The sequence below is a fragment of the Platichthys flesus genome, chromosome 13 (assembly GCF_949316205.1).
Source record: "Platichthys flesus chromosome 13, fPlaFle2.1, whole genome shotgun sequence".
Lineage (NCBI taxonomy): Eukaryota > Metazoa > Chordata > Actinopteri > Pleuronectiformes > Pleuronectidae > Platichthys > Platichthys flesus.
This window is the reverse complement of record NC_084957.1, coordinates 24225537-24240907: the sequence shown is the minus strand read 5'-3', so window position 1 is coordinate 24240907 and position 15371 is coordinate 24225537. Positions and strand designations below refer to the sequence as shown.

Genomic DNA, 15371 nt, shown 5'->3' with positions numbered 1-15371 from the left:
ATCAGCAAAGCAATGGGCATCCAACACACTACCCCAGAACTCTAGCAGCCCTGGGGAAGCCTCAAGTCGCATCAGAACACAAGACCCATAAGAACGCAGAACACATCAGAACGCGAGACCCATCAGAACGCATCAAACAGCCGGCGTGAACAGGAGACACTCCCAAGACCTTGACACAGCTGATGCCATGAGGGCCAAACTGTTGTTGTTGGGGAAGAGATATTATTGTGTTCCTGCTATATCGGCCTTATGTTCTCTTTGTACAGACATTCAAAACAACTTAACCAAACAATGTCAACAAAGTCACTCCGAACTTCCTCAGATGGGACACTTCCTTCAACTACGGGAATTATGCTTTAAAATCAGAAGTTAGAATTTAGAACAATTAAAAGATTCATTATTAACACTATGCAGCAAGGGTAAGTTATAAGTCATTTGTGTGAAGGCCTTATCTAGCTAAAACTGCTTCTATCTTTATTGTTAAGAGTTCAGTCATACAGAGACTATAGGTAAAATATTGAAATCCTTACAGGGTCTAAAATGCAAAAGACTGAAATGTTCACATTACTGTGTGCACTTGTCAAATAAATATTGTTAAATCGTGAATCAAGTTTCTCCTGATTGAACTATATTTATTCTCTGATTTTTTTCTGACATTGCTAGGAAAATGCAAGCAACAAACATCCAAGTTTTAAATTGGATGTTTGTGTATCTTATTTCATTTCCACTATATGTGGAGAACCTTATGCTGCTGTACTAAAAAATCTGTATGTTTACTTAGTATTAGGAAATGTCTTGTGCCTTTGCACTTTATATGTTTCACTGTGGGAGAGTGGGAAACGTATCGATTCCTTGTATGTCTTGAACATGTTAAGAAATTGACAATAAAGCTACTTTATCTTTATCTTTATCTTTATATACATGTAGCCTGTTAAGAGGCCGTTAAGATTCTTCTAAAACCTCTGCCTGAGGAATTCCCAAAGTAAAATGAAAGCTTTTCTTCAACCATTTGACTTAATGCATGGTCTTGGTCTCTTTTGAAAGGTAACATTCTGAACTCCCCCCCTAAAAGTCAGAATCACTCTAAGTGCTAATAGCATTTCGAATGGCAGTTAGAACACAGTGAAGTAGAAGGTTTTTATTTCCGCCCGAATATTTTTGGGCAAACAGATGCCTGCAGATGACTCTAACTGGGACTTATGAGCTGGAAAACACAATGGAACCACAGCACGAAGCTTTGACTAGCCCAAGTTTAAATTTGATGACAATACCAAAGACAATTAATATTTTACACATGTTTTTCCGAAGGTATGTCTAGGAGGTTTCCATTTGAAGACTCCAAAGGACCCTTTGTAACCATGGTCACACACTTTCAAACTGAAAGAAAAAGGGCATTCAAACACACACACCCTTCCTCCAGATCAAAATTGACTCCTACAGACAGACAGAATGAAACAGAGGGCCATACACAAATCACAACCAAAACAACACTTTTTTGCCTTTTACGCACAGCTCTTTGTCTTTATGCACTGACTTCCTCGCTGTCCCTATAACTGTACACCATGATGCCTCACATCTGCATTTTAATCAGGAGAGACTGGATTTCCAATTTACAATATTTATTTTGCAAACACACAAGATATGAACGTTTTACAGTCTATGGCATTTTAGACCACCGTGAGATGTCATCAGGTTTAGAAGGGGTTGGAGCAGAGCATCGAATAGGAATACCAGCCCAGGGTCTAGACACTGGTGGTGGTTCATCAGTCCAACGAGAGTTTTGGATGGCCCATATTCGTGAGAATTGTCCTGTTGGACTTCGCCAATTGTGACACCCTTAACCCTCAACAAGAGTAAGGAAAAACCTTCTTAAAAAGGAAAAATGTAGAAACCTCAGGAAGAGCCACATGCAAGGGATCCCTCTTCCAGGATGGACAGAAGTGCAATGGATGCCACGATTAATAGGTAAATTGTCAGGCAGTTTGTTGCTTTTTTAGTCCGCTATCAGCTGCCGCCGTAATCACGATCCACTGAACCTATTGGGATCTGTCATCAAGGTCCATGATTGCTGCCAACATGATGTGAGATTAGGCATATAATCAGTTGAGGTAGATGAATATTCTACTGGAGACTGGAGGAGATTGGGGTGGAAGAGGGGTTATGTGCGTCACTGAAGGACGCCTGACTGCGGAAGAGAAGTGAAGGGATTTTTAAAGTTTGAAAGGGGCTGAATGATTGGCTGAAGAGACTGCGCCAGACCTGATAGACATTTAGGAACACCCAAAATTAGCTGATCACTATGCAGGTTAAGTGCTCCGTTGCGATCAGCTGATCGTCTGCTGCTTAAGTCTTCCTCACTGAACTTTTGCTAAGCTTTATGTTGGAAATGTCATGGCCTAAACGAAATGCCAGTCATCAGAATAATCGGTTCCAATGGCTCAGTCTTTACACGTCAGAAGAGGGGCAAGCTCTGTCCATCAACGAGGTGTCTTGTTGGCTATTGTAGGCTGTGGACAACCTATGCCAGCTCCTATTGGGTCAAGTGAGCTGTCAATCTAAAGTTTAGAGTCTAGCCGCCAATTTGTTAGCATGAGAGCGGCTGTGTTTACATGCGAACAGGAGTTACGAGGGAAAATACATCCAAGTTTACACTTAGCTGCTGGCTGCTCTGAGATTACGGAACAGCAGACTGCGGCTATTCGTTGATGTAATAGTGTGTTTTGGAGTGATACTGGATTGGATCGTCTGGACCTTTGACAATGTACCAAGACTGTTTTTGTTGGATTGTTAGCGATCTGTGGATTAACATGATGCTTCTTAGGTGAGTGACGTCGACTTTGTTGTTGTTTCATTCTTTGTTGAGGGTCTGAGTGAGACGTTGTTTGTACCGGCTGTGGTGATCGGATCTTGAAATGGTTTACATCAGTCGAATCAGAAGAATCGTAGCTTTCCAAAGATATGTTGCATCTGTATGACGCAGTTCTGTAAATAACAATGTTTGAAGCTTATCGGTAAAGAAGGCAACCTGTGGGATGCGTGAGGGACGGTGCAGCACAAGAGGTTTTAAACTACAGGAGCCACTACTTTTTAGGGCCCGAGCACCGAATGGTGAGAGGCCCTATTGAAATTGTAAGGATTTTTATTATTAAGGCCCGAGCACCGAATGGTGAGAGGCCCTATTGAAATTGTAAGGATTATTATTATTATTAGGGACCGAGCACTTCCGGTGCCCTTATTAGGGCCCTAAAAAGTTTGCAGTAAATTAGAAAGTGGTGTAAATTTACGTCGTATTCTGGAGTATTTGGAAATGGGCGTGGCAAAATGGCTCAACAGCGCCACCTACGGAAAAGCCCCTCATTTAGCATTCACCGATCCTCACGAAAATCAAGACAGTTGTGTATCATGACCAGATGAACAAAAAAGCCTCAAGGACCATTATGAAAAAATCAACAGGAAGCCCGCCAGTTTGACTTTAGTGGCCATTTTGGTCATATTCCATATTTTTTCTTTTATGTACTTGTCGTGCAGCTTTCATCAGATCAACTTCAAATTTAGACGATCGTCATCACAACAAAATGGAGATCTAAAGTTATTGAAGGATTTAGTTTTTGCAAAACCGTCTGATCGTGGTGTGGCGTTAAAGTTTGATGAAACGGCATGAAAACACAAGCTTCCATATTTCAGACATATTTTGTCCAATTGAGTCCAAACTAGACACATACAACAAGAGTCGCGACCAGAAGACATCGGTGCAGAAATTGTGACTTACAATCACAGCGCCCCCTGGTGGCAACAGGAAATGTCTTGTTTTTGGTACGTGTTATATATTTATGTACTAGTTGGAGAGCTTTCATCAAATCAACTTAAAAATGAGATGAGACTCTACAAAACAAGATGAAGATCTAAAGTTATCAATATTTAAACTTTTCATCATACCGTGTGACCGTGGTGAGGTCTCAAAGTTCGACTAAACGCCAATATAAGCGAGCTTCTGTAACTTAGACATATTTTGTCCAATCGACTCCAAACTACACATATAAGACAAGAGTCGCGACCGGAAGACATCTACCTAGAAATCATGACTTAAAAGGAAAGCGCCCCCTGGTGGCATCAGGAAATGTCTTGTTTTTGTACATCGTGCGCTTTAATTTATTTGTCGGAGAGCTTTCATCACATCAATTTAAAATTTAGACGAGTGTCATCACAACAAGATGGAGATCTAAAGTTATCAAAGAAACAACTTTTCGTCACACTGTCTGACTGTGGCGGGGCGTCACATCAGCTCGCCATGACACACGAAAACGCTTTAACTTCCGTGTTCATGGGTCCATCTCCCTCAAACTACATGTGTGTATCATCAGCCCCCCTCCCTTGAAGATATTCAGATGGTTTTAAAGAATGGGCGTGGCAAAATGGCTCAACAGCGCCACCAACAGAGCTTCCCCTCATTTATGGAGAAACACCTCATTTAGAATTCACTGATCCTCACGAAATTGAAGACAGTTGTGTATCATCACCAGATGCACAAAAAACGCGCCGGAGCAATTTGAAAAACGCAACAGGACCCCCGCCATTTTCGATTTGGACCATATTCCATGTTTTTTATTTTCAAGTACTTCTTAGAGAACTTTCATCAGATCAACTGAAAATTTAGACGAGTGTCATCACAACAAGATGGAGATCTAAAGTTATTGAAAGATCAATTTTTCGCCACACCGTGTGACCGTGGCGAGGCGTCAAAATGTGACTAAACGCCATCAAAACACAAGCTTCTGTATCTTGGACATATTTGGTCCAATCGAGTTCAAACTACACATGTAAGACAAGAAGCGCGACCTGATGACATCAACAAAGACACCATGACTTAAAATCATAGCGCCACCTGCTGGCTACAGGAAGTGAAGCGTTTATCTTGCAGCAGTGCGCAAATGCATGCAACGCTGAGACGAGCGCTTGGTCATCGAACGTTCTCGCTTCCCCGACCGCAACAGACTTGAAATTGCCTGTGCTCGGGCCCGTTAGTGCTACAACGTAGCCCTAGTTATTATTATTTCTTCCGATAGTGAATTGGCTTTTTGAGGGCTTTATCATGCTCAAAAAGTTTTAAAAGTTTGCAGTTGGTTAGAAAGTCGTGAAAATTTACGTATTCTGGGGTATTTGGAAATGGGCGTGGCAAAATGGCTCAACAGCGCCACCAACATAGCTTCCCCTCATTTACGGAGAAGCACCTCATTTAGCATTCACTGATCCTCACGAAATTAAAGACAGTGATGTAACATCACCAGATGAACAAAAAACCTCAAGGAGCATTATGAAAAACTCAACAGGAAGCCTGCCATTTTGGATTTAGTGCTTATTTTAGTCATATTCCATAATTTTTTCTTTGATGTACTTGTCGTAGAGCTTTCATCTGATCAACTTCAAATTCAGATGAGTGTCATCACAACAAGATTGAGAAAAAAAATGATTAAAGGATTTATTTTTCGTCACACCGTGTGACCGTGGCGTGGCGTCAAAGTTTAATTAAACGCCATCAAAACACGAGTATCTGTATCGCGGACATACATGGTCCAATCGAGTCCAACCTAGATATGTAAGACAAGAGTCCCGGCCTGATGATATCTACACAAAAATCATGACTTGAAATCCCAGCGCCCCCTGTGGGCAACAGCAAGTGACATGTTTTATATTTTGATGAACTGCTCCTGGCTGCTTTACAATATACAGCTCAAATGAGCTCAGTCAGGTCATTGGATCAAGGTCAGAATTGTGACGTTTCCTCAAACCATGTAAATATTGATGTTTGGCGAAGGATCATCCTTCGCCAGACGAGAGTCCACTGTGCATTGTCCTATCACTACCAAACTTCTGTCACATGATTAGCGTACAAGCCTGATCAGCCCTATGTGTCAATATTTCCTCAGTGTCATAGCGCCACCTATTGATTATCCATGAAACAGGAAGTACTTTGTTATTCCACTCTGGATTATCCAACAGGCTCCAAACTACTGACCTTTGATCACAATTGTGACCTGAACAGCTCCATATCTGAATATTAGGGTTAGGGTCATAGTGCCACCTACTGATCAGTGTGAAAATTACGTTGTGGTAAAATTGTCAAATTTACACAAAATTGCTCACGCTACATCAGAGCGCCTACTTTAACAGTTCAGGTCTGTGTTTAATAATAGTGATGGCGCCACCTACTGGCAAAAGGAATTAAACTTTGTTTTTCAACTATCCTTCGATTTACATGTAATTTTCACAGTGTGACGTTCAATTGATAGCGTGGACCGTAATGAGCAATTAGCAGGCAAGGATCGGCGTCGCTTGACGGACGGAGATAGTGAAGTGTTTATCTTTCCGCAGTGTGCAAAACGCATGCAACGCGGAGACGTGCGCTTAGTCATTGATCGCTCTCTCCACCGACCGCTACAGGCTTCAACGTGCGGTTGCTCGGGCCCGCAAGTGCTACAACGTAGCCCTAGTTTTTATGTAAATTTGTTTTACTCATATCAGATTTATATGATAAAAAGAAATTTATATAATAAAATGAATTGGGAATGAACAGAGTCAGAAACCAAAGCAGTTACCAAATGTCAGTTTTTATTACATTAAAGTTTTCAAAATTTAGTTCAAGTTCTAGAAGTTGTTCAAATGAATGCAACAATTTTTTTTTAAAACCACTATATAATTACTTATTAAAGAAATAGTTCACCGAAATATTTAAATTCACCCATTATCTTCTCACCACTATGCAGTTGGAGGGGTGAGTGAATCATTGAGTCCACAGGAGGTGCATTTAAGGATCCTTGGAAACACCATCGTGTAGCTACGTCCACTAACTTAGCTTCCGGTAGACTTTAAGGCTCGAGACAAATATGAATGTTGGGGCTTGCGGCGACTGGGATGGTGAATGGTGAATGGTTTTGTATTTATACAGCGCTATTTCTAGTCTTGATGACCACTCAAAGCGCTTTACAGTACAGTTTTACATTCACACACACATTCATACAGTGCATCTATTCACAGCACTTTGTTGTTCTATGGGGGGCCATTCAGGGTTCAACATCTTGCCCAAGGACACTTCCGCATGCAGATGGGTCAGACTGGGGATCGAAATGCCGACCTTCAGGTTGGAGGACGACCACTCTACCCCTCAGCCACAGCCGCCCCAATGGATGATACCACACGAGCAGTATGGAGCAGTGTTGTGTTTTTTCTGTTGTTATATAACGTCTGAAGTCTAGGTCACTATTGACTTCAAATGTATTGAACTCTTCTGCAACGAAGTTTACCCTGAGATTCCAGAAGTGTTTTATGGATTCTTAACCCACCCCTCCATCGGCAAAGTAGTGAGTAGATAATGAGTGTATTTTCATATTTGGATGCACTAACCCTTTAAGGAATTCAAACAATTTTTCATATTCAACAAAAGTTAAACAATGCTGATTTAAAATATGCTGCCCAAAAATGTTTTCCAGATCATCAAACATATATTGTGGAACAAGACAATAACACTGCTTTTATTGGTTCTGATTAAAATGCTGTAATGCTAATTGTATTAATATTTTATCCCAAAGAAATTGTGATCAAAATGTCCATTTAAATCACCCAATCATGCATTATAAAGAAATGCTTAAGACTGATTTAATAGGATTTCTTTGTGGGCAAGATCAACAAAGTATTCCGCCATTAAAGTCAGTTCTTCTATAGTGAATTATTCAACCAAACTCAGCAATGAAATCCAATGTGCATGTCCAGTAAACGTTTGCCTGTACAATCTTACCAAACATGTGATATTTTATTTAATGTCTATTTAGCAACATCATTAAGAATTATAATTGATACTGTCTCATGGTTTGAAAAGGAATCCAACAAGTTTCAATCAAGTGGTGAAAGAAGACAATAAGGTGAGAAATTTGGTATTCAAATTTTTTGGGGCAAAGTGAACATTGCTTTTTAACCTTTTAACAAGGAACTGAGACTGCTAAAATGTTGTTCCCTGAATTTAGGTACGTATTTAAAAACATTACTGTGATTTCCTGAGAAAAAATCGTAATGTGATTAAAAGTGTTGTCATGTCTGGATGAAACAAATTCACTTACAACCTCAGAGATTTGCAGTCAATAAAAAAGCTGTCTTTATTCATTTTACCTTTCATTTGAATCCTATGATACTATACGTATCAGTATGGTTAGGTTGAAAAATCCTCTGAAGGTGAACACTGCACATACAGTACACAGAATCCTTCCCTTAACAAGACAGTTTAAGTAAAGATATAAGATAGTTACATACAATACAAGGTCTGGTGTAAATGCATATCTTTCTCGATATAAATTCAATAAGCTGCATGTTCTCCACTGATTCAGGAAGGATTTGACAGACTTAGGTGATAAGAGTTTGTTTTGCATAATGTAGCCAAAGATTTTTAACATCTGATCTGATCTGAAGAACTACATCAGCTTGGCTACTAATCTCTTTCCAGATGAGTCAAGATGAAATGCACCAAAGAAAAAACACAACAAATTCTCTCACTGTTCACCTTAGCTCCCGTTACACTGACCGCTCCAAGCTCTGAATGACCTGATGAAAACCATTAAAAAATACTGTCTGGTCCAACGAAAAGTAATGGGCAGCCAATCAGGAGTGGGGCTCGTTCGACATGGCTGGGTCTTTGTCTGGTGTAAGCCTCATATTTTCTCTGATAACCTGTAACTGGCTTCAGGTTCCTGATTCCTCAGTCCTGATGGGTCTTTTCTTGAACGAAGTTATATTCATACTGACATAAAAATTACAAGAAAAGAAGTGTTAGAGAAAATCAGCTGAATCCACTTTCATGGCCAGTTTCTGTTAAATGGTAAATCGTTTGTATTTATATAGGGCTTTTCTAGTCTTCGTGACTACTCAAATCCCTTTACAGTTCAGTTTTGCCATTCGCCCATACATTCACAGTGCATCTTTTTGCGGCACTTTCTCCAACAGCTGTCAACACTGGGGGAACACTGGGTTCGAACCGCCTTCTGGTTCATGGACTTGGAAGGATACACAAATGCAATCTTGACATTTTTAGATATTTAAACTGAACAATATATATTATATTATTCATCTTAGTAAATCATAAATTTCTTACCAAGGCTAGCTGCCGTCCTATGTTCCCCATCGTTATCACCCCTGCAAAGAAGATACAAGGTAACCAGGAGCGAATGTACAGGAAATCTGGAGAAGTGTACCTGTGCAGAAAAGAAAAACATAAAAGCAACCTGTAATAATAAATACCAACACTTAACTTTCAACAATGTTTGCTGTGCCAATCTTGATTTGGCTACTGTTTAGTACAAAATAAGTTAGAAAATATATTTTACAATGTGTCATAATGTGTAACAAAGTTGATTTGTCAGAAATATATCAATCATAGTGTGGACTGATCACAAGAACCTGGCTTATCTTCAGTCAGCTAAAAGATTAAACCAATGACAATCTAGATGGGTCCTTTTCTTGGGGAGGTTTAATATATTTCAAACCTACAGACCCTGTTCCTGCAACCAGAAACCTGATGGCCACGCTCAACAGACGGCCACTGATAACTCCAGCACACCGCCAGAGTCCATCTTCCTACTTGGTTAAGGAGGCCCAGCAGACAGATTCTGGCACAGATAATGGTCCTCCTAACCGCCTCTATGTTCTTTACCCCATCAGATCCCAAGTGCTCCTTTGGGGGCATGCTTCCAAGCTAACCTGCCATCCCGGTGTCTGACGAACCCTGGAAATCACCAGACGACACTGCTTTTGGCCTACTATCGCCCAGGAAACTCAGTCCTGATTAGTCTGTGCCTGCGGAAAGGCCTCCCACTGTTTCGACCATTACCCATCCCCAGCCATACATTGTGCCACATTGCTGTGGAATATGTCACTGGTCTTGCAATTGCTCCTCTCCCTTCAGCCCTAGAGACCGCTGACCTCCTGAGCCAGCATATGTTCCGGTTACACAGTCTTCCCCTGGATATACTCTCTGACCGAGGGCCTTAGTTCACCCCTCCCGGGTGTGGAGGGCTTTCTGCCGGTCGCTGGGGGCGTCAGTCAGCTTGTCCTCCGGCTATCACCCTCAACCCAACAGGCAGAACGAGCGTGCCAACCAGGATTTGGAAGCAGCCCTATGCTATGTCTCTGCCAGACATCCCTCATCCTGGAGTTCCCACCTGGCTTGGGTTGAATATGCCCATAACTCCCTCACAAGCTCTGCCACATGTAAGACACCTTCATCATCAGGTATGGATTCCAACCCCCTTTGTTTCCTTCTCAGGAGGAGGACATGGCCGTCCCCTCCATCCGATCCCACCTTACGCTGCCGTAGGAGCTGGATGGAGGCTTGGGCAGCGTGGCTCCGGACGGCCGCCAGGAACGAGAGGATGGCCAACCACCGACGAACCCTCGCTCCCACATACACACTATGATAAAAAGGTATTGCTAGGTTATTAACACAGCCACAGTTTGCCTCAAGCTCCCAATCCACCCTCAAAATACACCCAACTTTTCACACATCCCTCATCAAGCTGGTCTCCACCAGACCTCTGAGCCCTCCAACCAAACCCCTTGCACCCACCCAGTTCATCGACAATCATCCATCATTCACCGTCTCCCGCATTCTGGATGTACAGCGGCGTGGCAGGGGTTTTTAGTACCTGATGGACTGGGATGGGTACGGTCCCGAGGAGTGCGCCTGGATCTCTCTGCTCCTCATCCTGGACCTCACCCCTATTCGGTACCATCACAGCTCCCCTGCTCCGCCAAGTTTCTCTCCCCCTTCCCTTGTCTCTCTCCCCTTCGCAGGTGTGTGCCATCTTTCCCTGATGACTCGGCAGCGGCACGGCCAGGAACAGCTCACCACTGCACCTGCAGCTCATCCGCTAATCAGCAACCGGACATCTAACCTGATTGTGCTCCCAGTGACGACCTCCCGGAGATATATTCTGCCTCAGCTACTACATCTCAGATCCAGCGTTTAAATCTCTATTTAAACCCTTGAACTCTCCATTTTGACTCATGCTCACTGTTCTTCCTCTGTGCTGGGGTTCTAAAGCACATCCCGATCGTACCATTTTCAAAATACCTCAGTACAAAGTTATATTATTTTGTTTTCTCTGCCTCAATGGAAAATATCATAAGGTCAGATAAAGATGTGAAGGAGAATTCATAAGGTCTTAAAGACAGCCATGCCGAAGAGAGAATACGACTGCGACTACACTTCGCTTTATTTATGATACATGAAAGATAATAATGACGGTGCAACTGAGCACCTCTGAAAGTGGAATTTGTACATTTGTATATAGAAATGCTTAAGGAGTTGCACAACAGTTACAACTCAAATTCATCATTACAGGTGCACAAATCCTGTGTTAGAAATCCTAAATTAAAAACCTTCTACACGGTTTCACTTTTGCACCATATGTCTCAGTGAAATGTTTTGTTAATATGTCAAAACTAGGGCGGCCTTCATTCAGAGATCAGACAATCTTATGGTTCTATAAAAAAAAAGATCTTATTTGAGAAGATGTAACTTTTGTGTCGTATTTGTGTAAAAGATTTTCTTTCTATAACTTCAAATTTATTGATACAAATGAGGGACTACTTTCTAGAACAGGTGCAAATTCCATTGTCACAAGTGTTCAGTTGTTTTGCACCGATAATACCTGAGCAGATAAACACAAACTCAATGATGTAAGCTCACAATTTAAACTGCCCAAAACAGTCATAGCCTTACGTTCTTCCCTCATTGTGTCAACATGAAAACTTACTGAAAGACTCCATTGTAAACCAGGAGTTGAGTGGCCAGTGTTGCCAGCAGGGCTATGCTGATCCCCAAACCGAAGCCGCTACGTGAGCGGTCAAATGTCCACCACAGACCAATGGAGAGCGCTGCCAAAGTCAGAGACAGCTGGATGTTGTTGTCAAAGTCCACTTTCTGACAGAGTAAGGTCAAGGAACCTTCTGTATTTACAAAGCTTTACTGTTGCGGAGCATGGTAAGCCAAAAGCAGTCATAAGTACCAACAAATCACTATCAATCAATATTATTCAGCTGACAAAAGACATCTTTTAGGGGCCGCAATGATGATGTTTCTAACACACAACTAAAAAGGTTCCTCCGTGGGATATGTCTGAAAACAGCTTGTATACACAACCAAGTTTCTCTTATTGTGGTATATGCACTAGTGTCCATAATACTGTGCATGCAGTGGAAATACAAAGCGCAACCAATCAAATCTTAGAAAGATTTGGGTGTTTTTTATAAGAAAGAACAGCAACAGATCCATAAAGCTTAAAATCTTGAAGGATACGGCACTGGCGTGGTTGATTCCCACAAACACAGCCACACAGCGCATCACACTTGACCATTCTCGCTTGAATTTGTGTGGCTCACCCAGATGCCTGTCGATGCAGGGGTACAGCAGTCCAATCATTGCTAAAGGGTAGAAAAAGGCGAAATAAGCATATGCAGAAAAACAAGAGGCAAAACAAACTGATTTGACTGCTACAGTAGTAGCATCAACATTAATTGTATTGTTTTGCTGAGAATAGGCTTTCAGCTAACATCTACACTATTCTAATGGCACACTTACAGCCATGGAAGGGTTCCTGGATGAGCTGAAAGGGTACAGGCCCAGGGTGAGCTTCCTGGGCCACATATTCTATTTAAGTAACTTAACATCATGGAATGTTGATCAAACAACTATAGAGTATAGTGGTCCTGATAATCTAAAGAACTGCAACTTAAGATAACACTTACAAATAGACACAACACATGCAAATGGATAAAAAATCGTCATCAATGTAAAAAAAACACATACGAAGCAAATAGAAAACCACACCAAATACTCACAATTACATTACATTACATTTAATTTAGCTGACTATTTTATCCAAAGCGACTTACAATAAGTGAATTCAACCCCGAGGGTACAGACCCAGAACGACAAGAATCAATAATGTACAATTGCTTCAAAAGAAAGTGCTATAAGTAAGTGCCAATTAAGTGCTACTAAATTGTAAGTTTCAAAAAGTTGTTTAAGTTGTTTGCTAACCCTAACCCTAACCCTTTTTATTTTATTCAAGGTATAGTCGGAAGAGGTGTGTTATTAGTTTTCGGGCGGAAGATGTGTAAACTTTCTGATGTCCGGATGTGGAGCTCATTCCACCATTTACGAGCCAGGACAGCAAACAGTCGTGATTTTGATGAGTGTTTAGCTTGCAGTGAGGGAGCAACGAGCCGATTCGCCAGAGCAAAGCGGAGGGAAGTTGCTGGGGTGTAACGTTTGATCATGTCCTGGATGTAGACTGGACCTGATCTGTTCACAGCATGGTAGGCAAGTACTAATCATTGTCCCTGTTCCCAAAAAAACAAAAATCCTCTGCCTGAACGACTACCGCCCATTAGCACTCACTTCCCATCATCATGAAGTGCTTCGAGCGGCTGGTCCAACCATTCATCACCTCCTCCCTCCCTGACTCTCTGGACCCTCTTCAGTTTGCCTACAGGACAAATAGGTCGACTGCAGATGCCATCTCCCTCACCCTCCACACTGCCCTCTCCCACCTGGACCAGAGGGACACATATGTGAGAATGCTGTTCATCGACTACAGTTCAGCATTCAACACCATCGTGCCCTTGAAGCTCGTCACCAAGCGCAGAGACCTTGGGCTCAACATCGCCCTCCGTGATTGGATCCTAAACTTCCTGACGGGCAGACCACAGGCGGTGCGGATCGGCAGCACCACATCCTCCACCCTGACTCTCAACACCGGGGCCCCCCAGGGCTGCATGCTCAGTCCCCTTCTGTACTCCCTGTTCACGCATGACTGCGTGGCCACCCACAGCTCCAACACCATCGTTAAGTTTGCTGATGACACCACTGTCATAGGCCTGATCACCGCCGACGATGAGAAGGCCTACAGAGAGGAGGTCAGAGCCCTGACATCTTGGTGCCAGGACAACAACCTCCATCTCAACGTCAGCAAAACGAAGGAGCTGATCGTGGACTGCAGGAAGAGACGAGGAGAAGAACACGCCCCCCTCTCCATCAACAGGGCCACGGTGGAGCGAGTCAGCAGCTTCAAGTTCTTTGGGGTCCACATCACTGATGACCTGACCTGGACCCATCACACAGACTCCATCAGAAAGACGGCCAGACAGCGGCTCTTCTTCCTCCGCAGGCTGCGGAAGCTCCAGGATTCTCTGCAACTTCTACAGATGCACCATAGAGAGCATCCTGACTGGCTGCATCACCGCCTGGTATGGCAGCTGCACTGCCTTGAACCGTAGAGCTTTACAGAGGGTGGTGAAGTCTTCCCAGCACATCACCAGGACAGCGCTACCATCCATAGAGGACCTCTACACCCAGCGTTGCAGGAAGAAGAGCAGCCGGATTATTAAAGACCCCTTTCACCCCAGCCATAAACATTTTTGCCTGCTAAAATCTGACCGACGGTACCGCAGCATCCGGACCCGCACCACCAGGCTCAGAGACAGTTTCATCCCCCAGGCCATAAGACTTTTACACTCCTCTGAACTGCAATAACTCCACCAAACTAGCACTGTGACATATTTGCACTTCTGTTGTTTTATTTTCTCCTCAGCTGTTCATATATATTTAGATATATATACATTTTTCCTATTTTGATATTCTATTTTATACTATTTCTATATTATTTTATTGTATAGTGTGAAATTACTTGAGCATTGTTAGAAGAGAGCGTGAGACTCAAGCATTTCACTGCCAGCGACTGCTTAATGTTATTGTTGTGCATTTGACAAATAAAAAATCTTGAATCTTGATTTTGAATCTAATGTTTTGAACCGGATGCGGGCAGTCAGTGGTAACCAGTGAAGGGTGCGGAGGAGCGGAGTAGTGTGAGTGAATTTAAACATGTAATACTTAATTGAATTAGATAATAATAGTTAATTCATGCAATGCACCTGGTAGACTGTATGTACCTGTGAACATTCAATAGAAATTGTTTTCAAATTGTGCTTGGTTTATTTCAGTCTTAATACATATACTTAAGTGCCTGTAGGGAGGTACTTCGGACAAGGACATGAGTGTGTGACCTAAAATATCTCTCTGAAAAGTGCAAACAGCATGAAAGATAAGTTAAGATAAGATCAACCTTTATTGATCCGAACACTAGGGAAATTCAGTTGTTACCGCAGCAGGCAAGTCAGAATAAGGTAGACAAGAGAATAAAGACATAAAAAGGATATAGAACATAACATTAGATTAAAAAATTCTGAGTACTTACATTATATACACCTTTTTCACTGTGGTGGTTTTATTTAAATGTTATAAGTAAAGTGCAAAAAATCTGTACATTAAC

The 15371-nt window shown here is 42.2% G+C and overlaps 1 protein-coding gene across 5 annotated transcripts in view; it reads right to left on the bottom strand.

Moving 5' to 3' along the window:
• insig2 (insulin induced gene 2) overlaps positions 1-15371 on the bottom strand; it is a 63219-nt gene that overhangs the window by 30444 nt on the left and 17404 nt on the right. For 4 of the 5 annotated variants that reach the window (XM_062402584.1, XM_062402582.1, XM_062402586.1 and 1 more), the window contains exons 4-7: positions 12338-12462; positions 11796-11962; positions 9134-9233; positions 6586-8782 (exon numbers count right to left, since the gene is read on the bottom strand). In XM_062402584.1, the coding sequence (XP_062258568.1) occupies positions 8741-8782; positions 9134-9233; positions 11796-11962; positions 12338-12462 (434 nt within the window). In that variant the 3' untranslated portion in view covers positions 6586-8740. Of the gene's footprint in view, positions 1-6585; positions 8783-9133; positions 9234-11795; positions 11963-12337; positions 12463-15371 lie in introns of those variants that run through there. The other variant, XM_062402583.1, reaches the window with a different exon arrangement.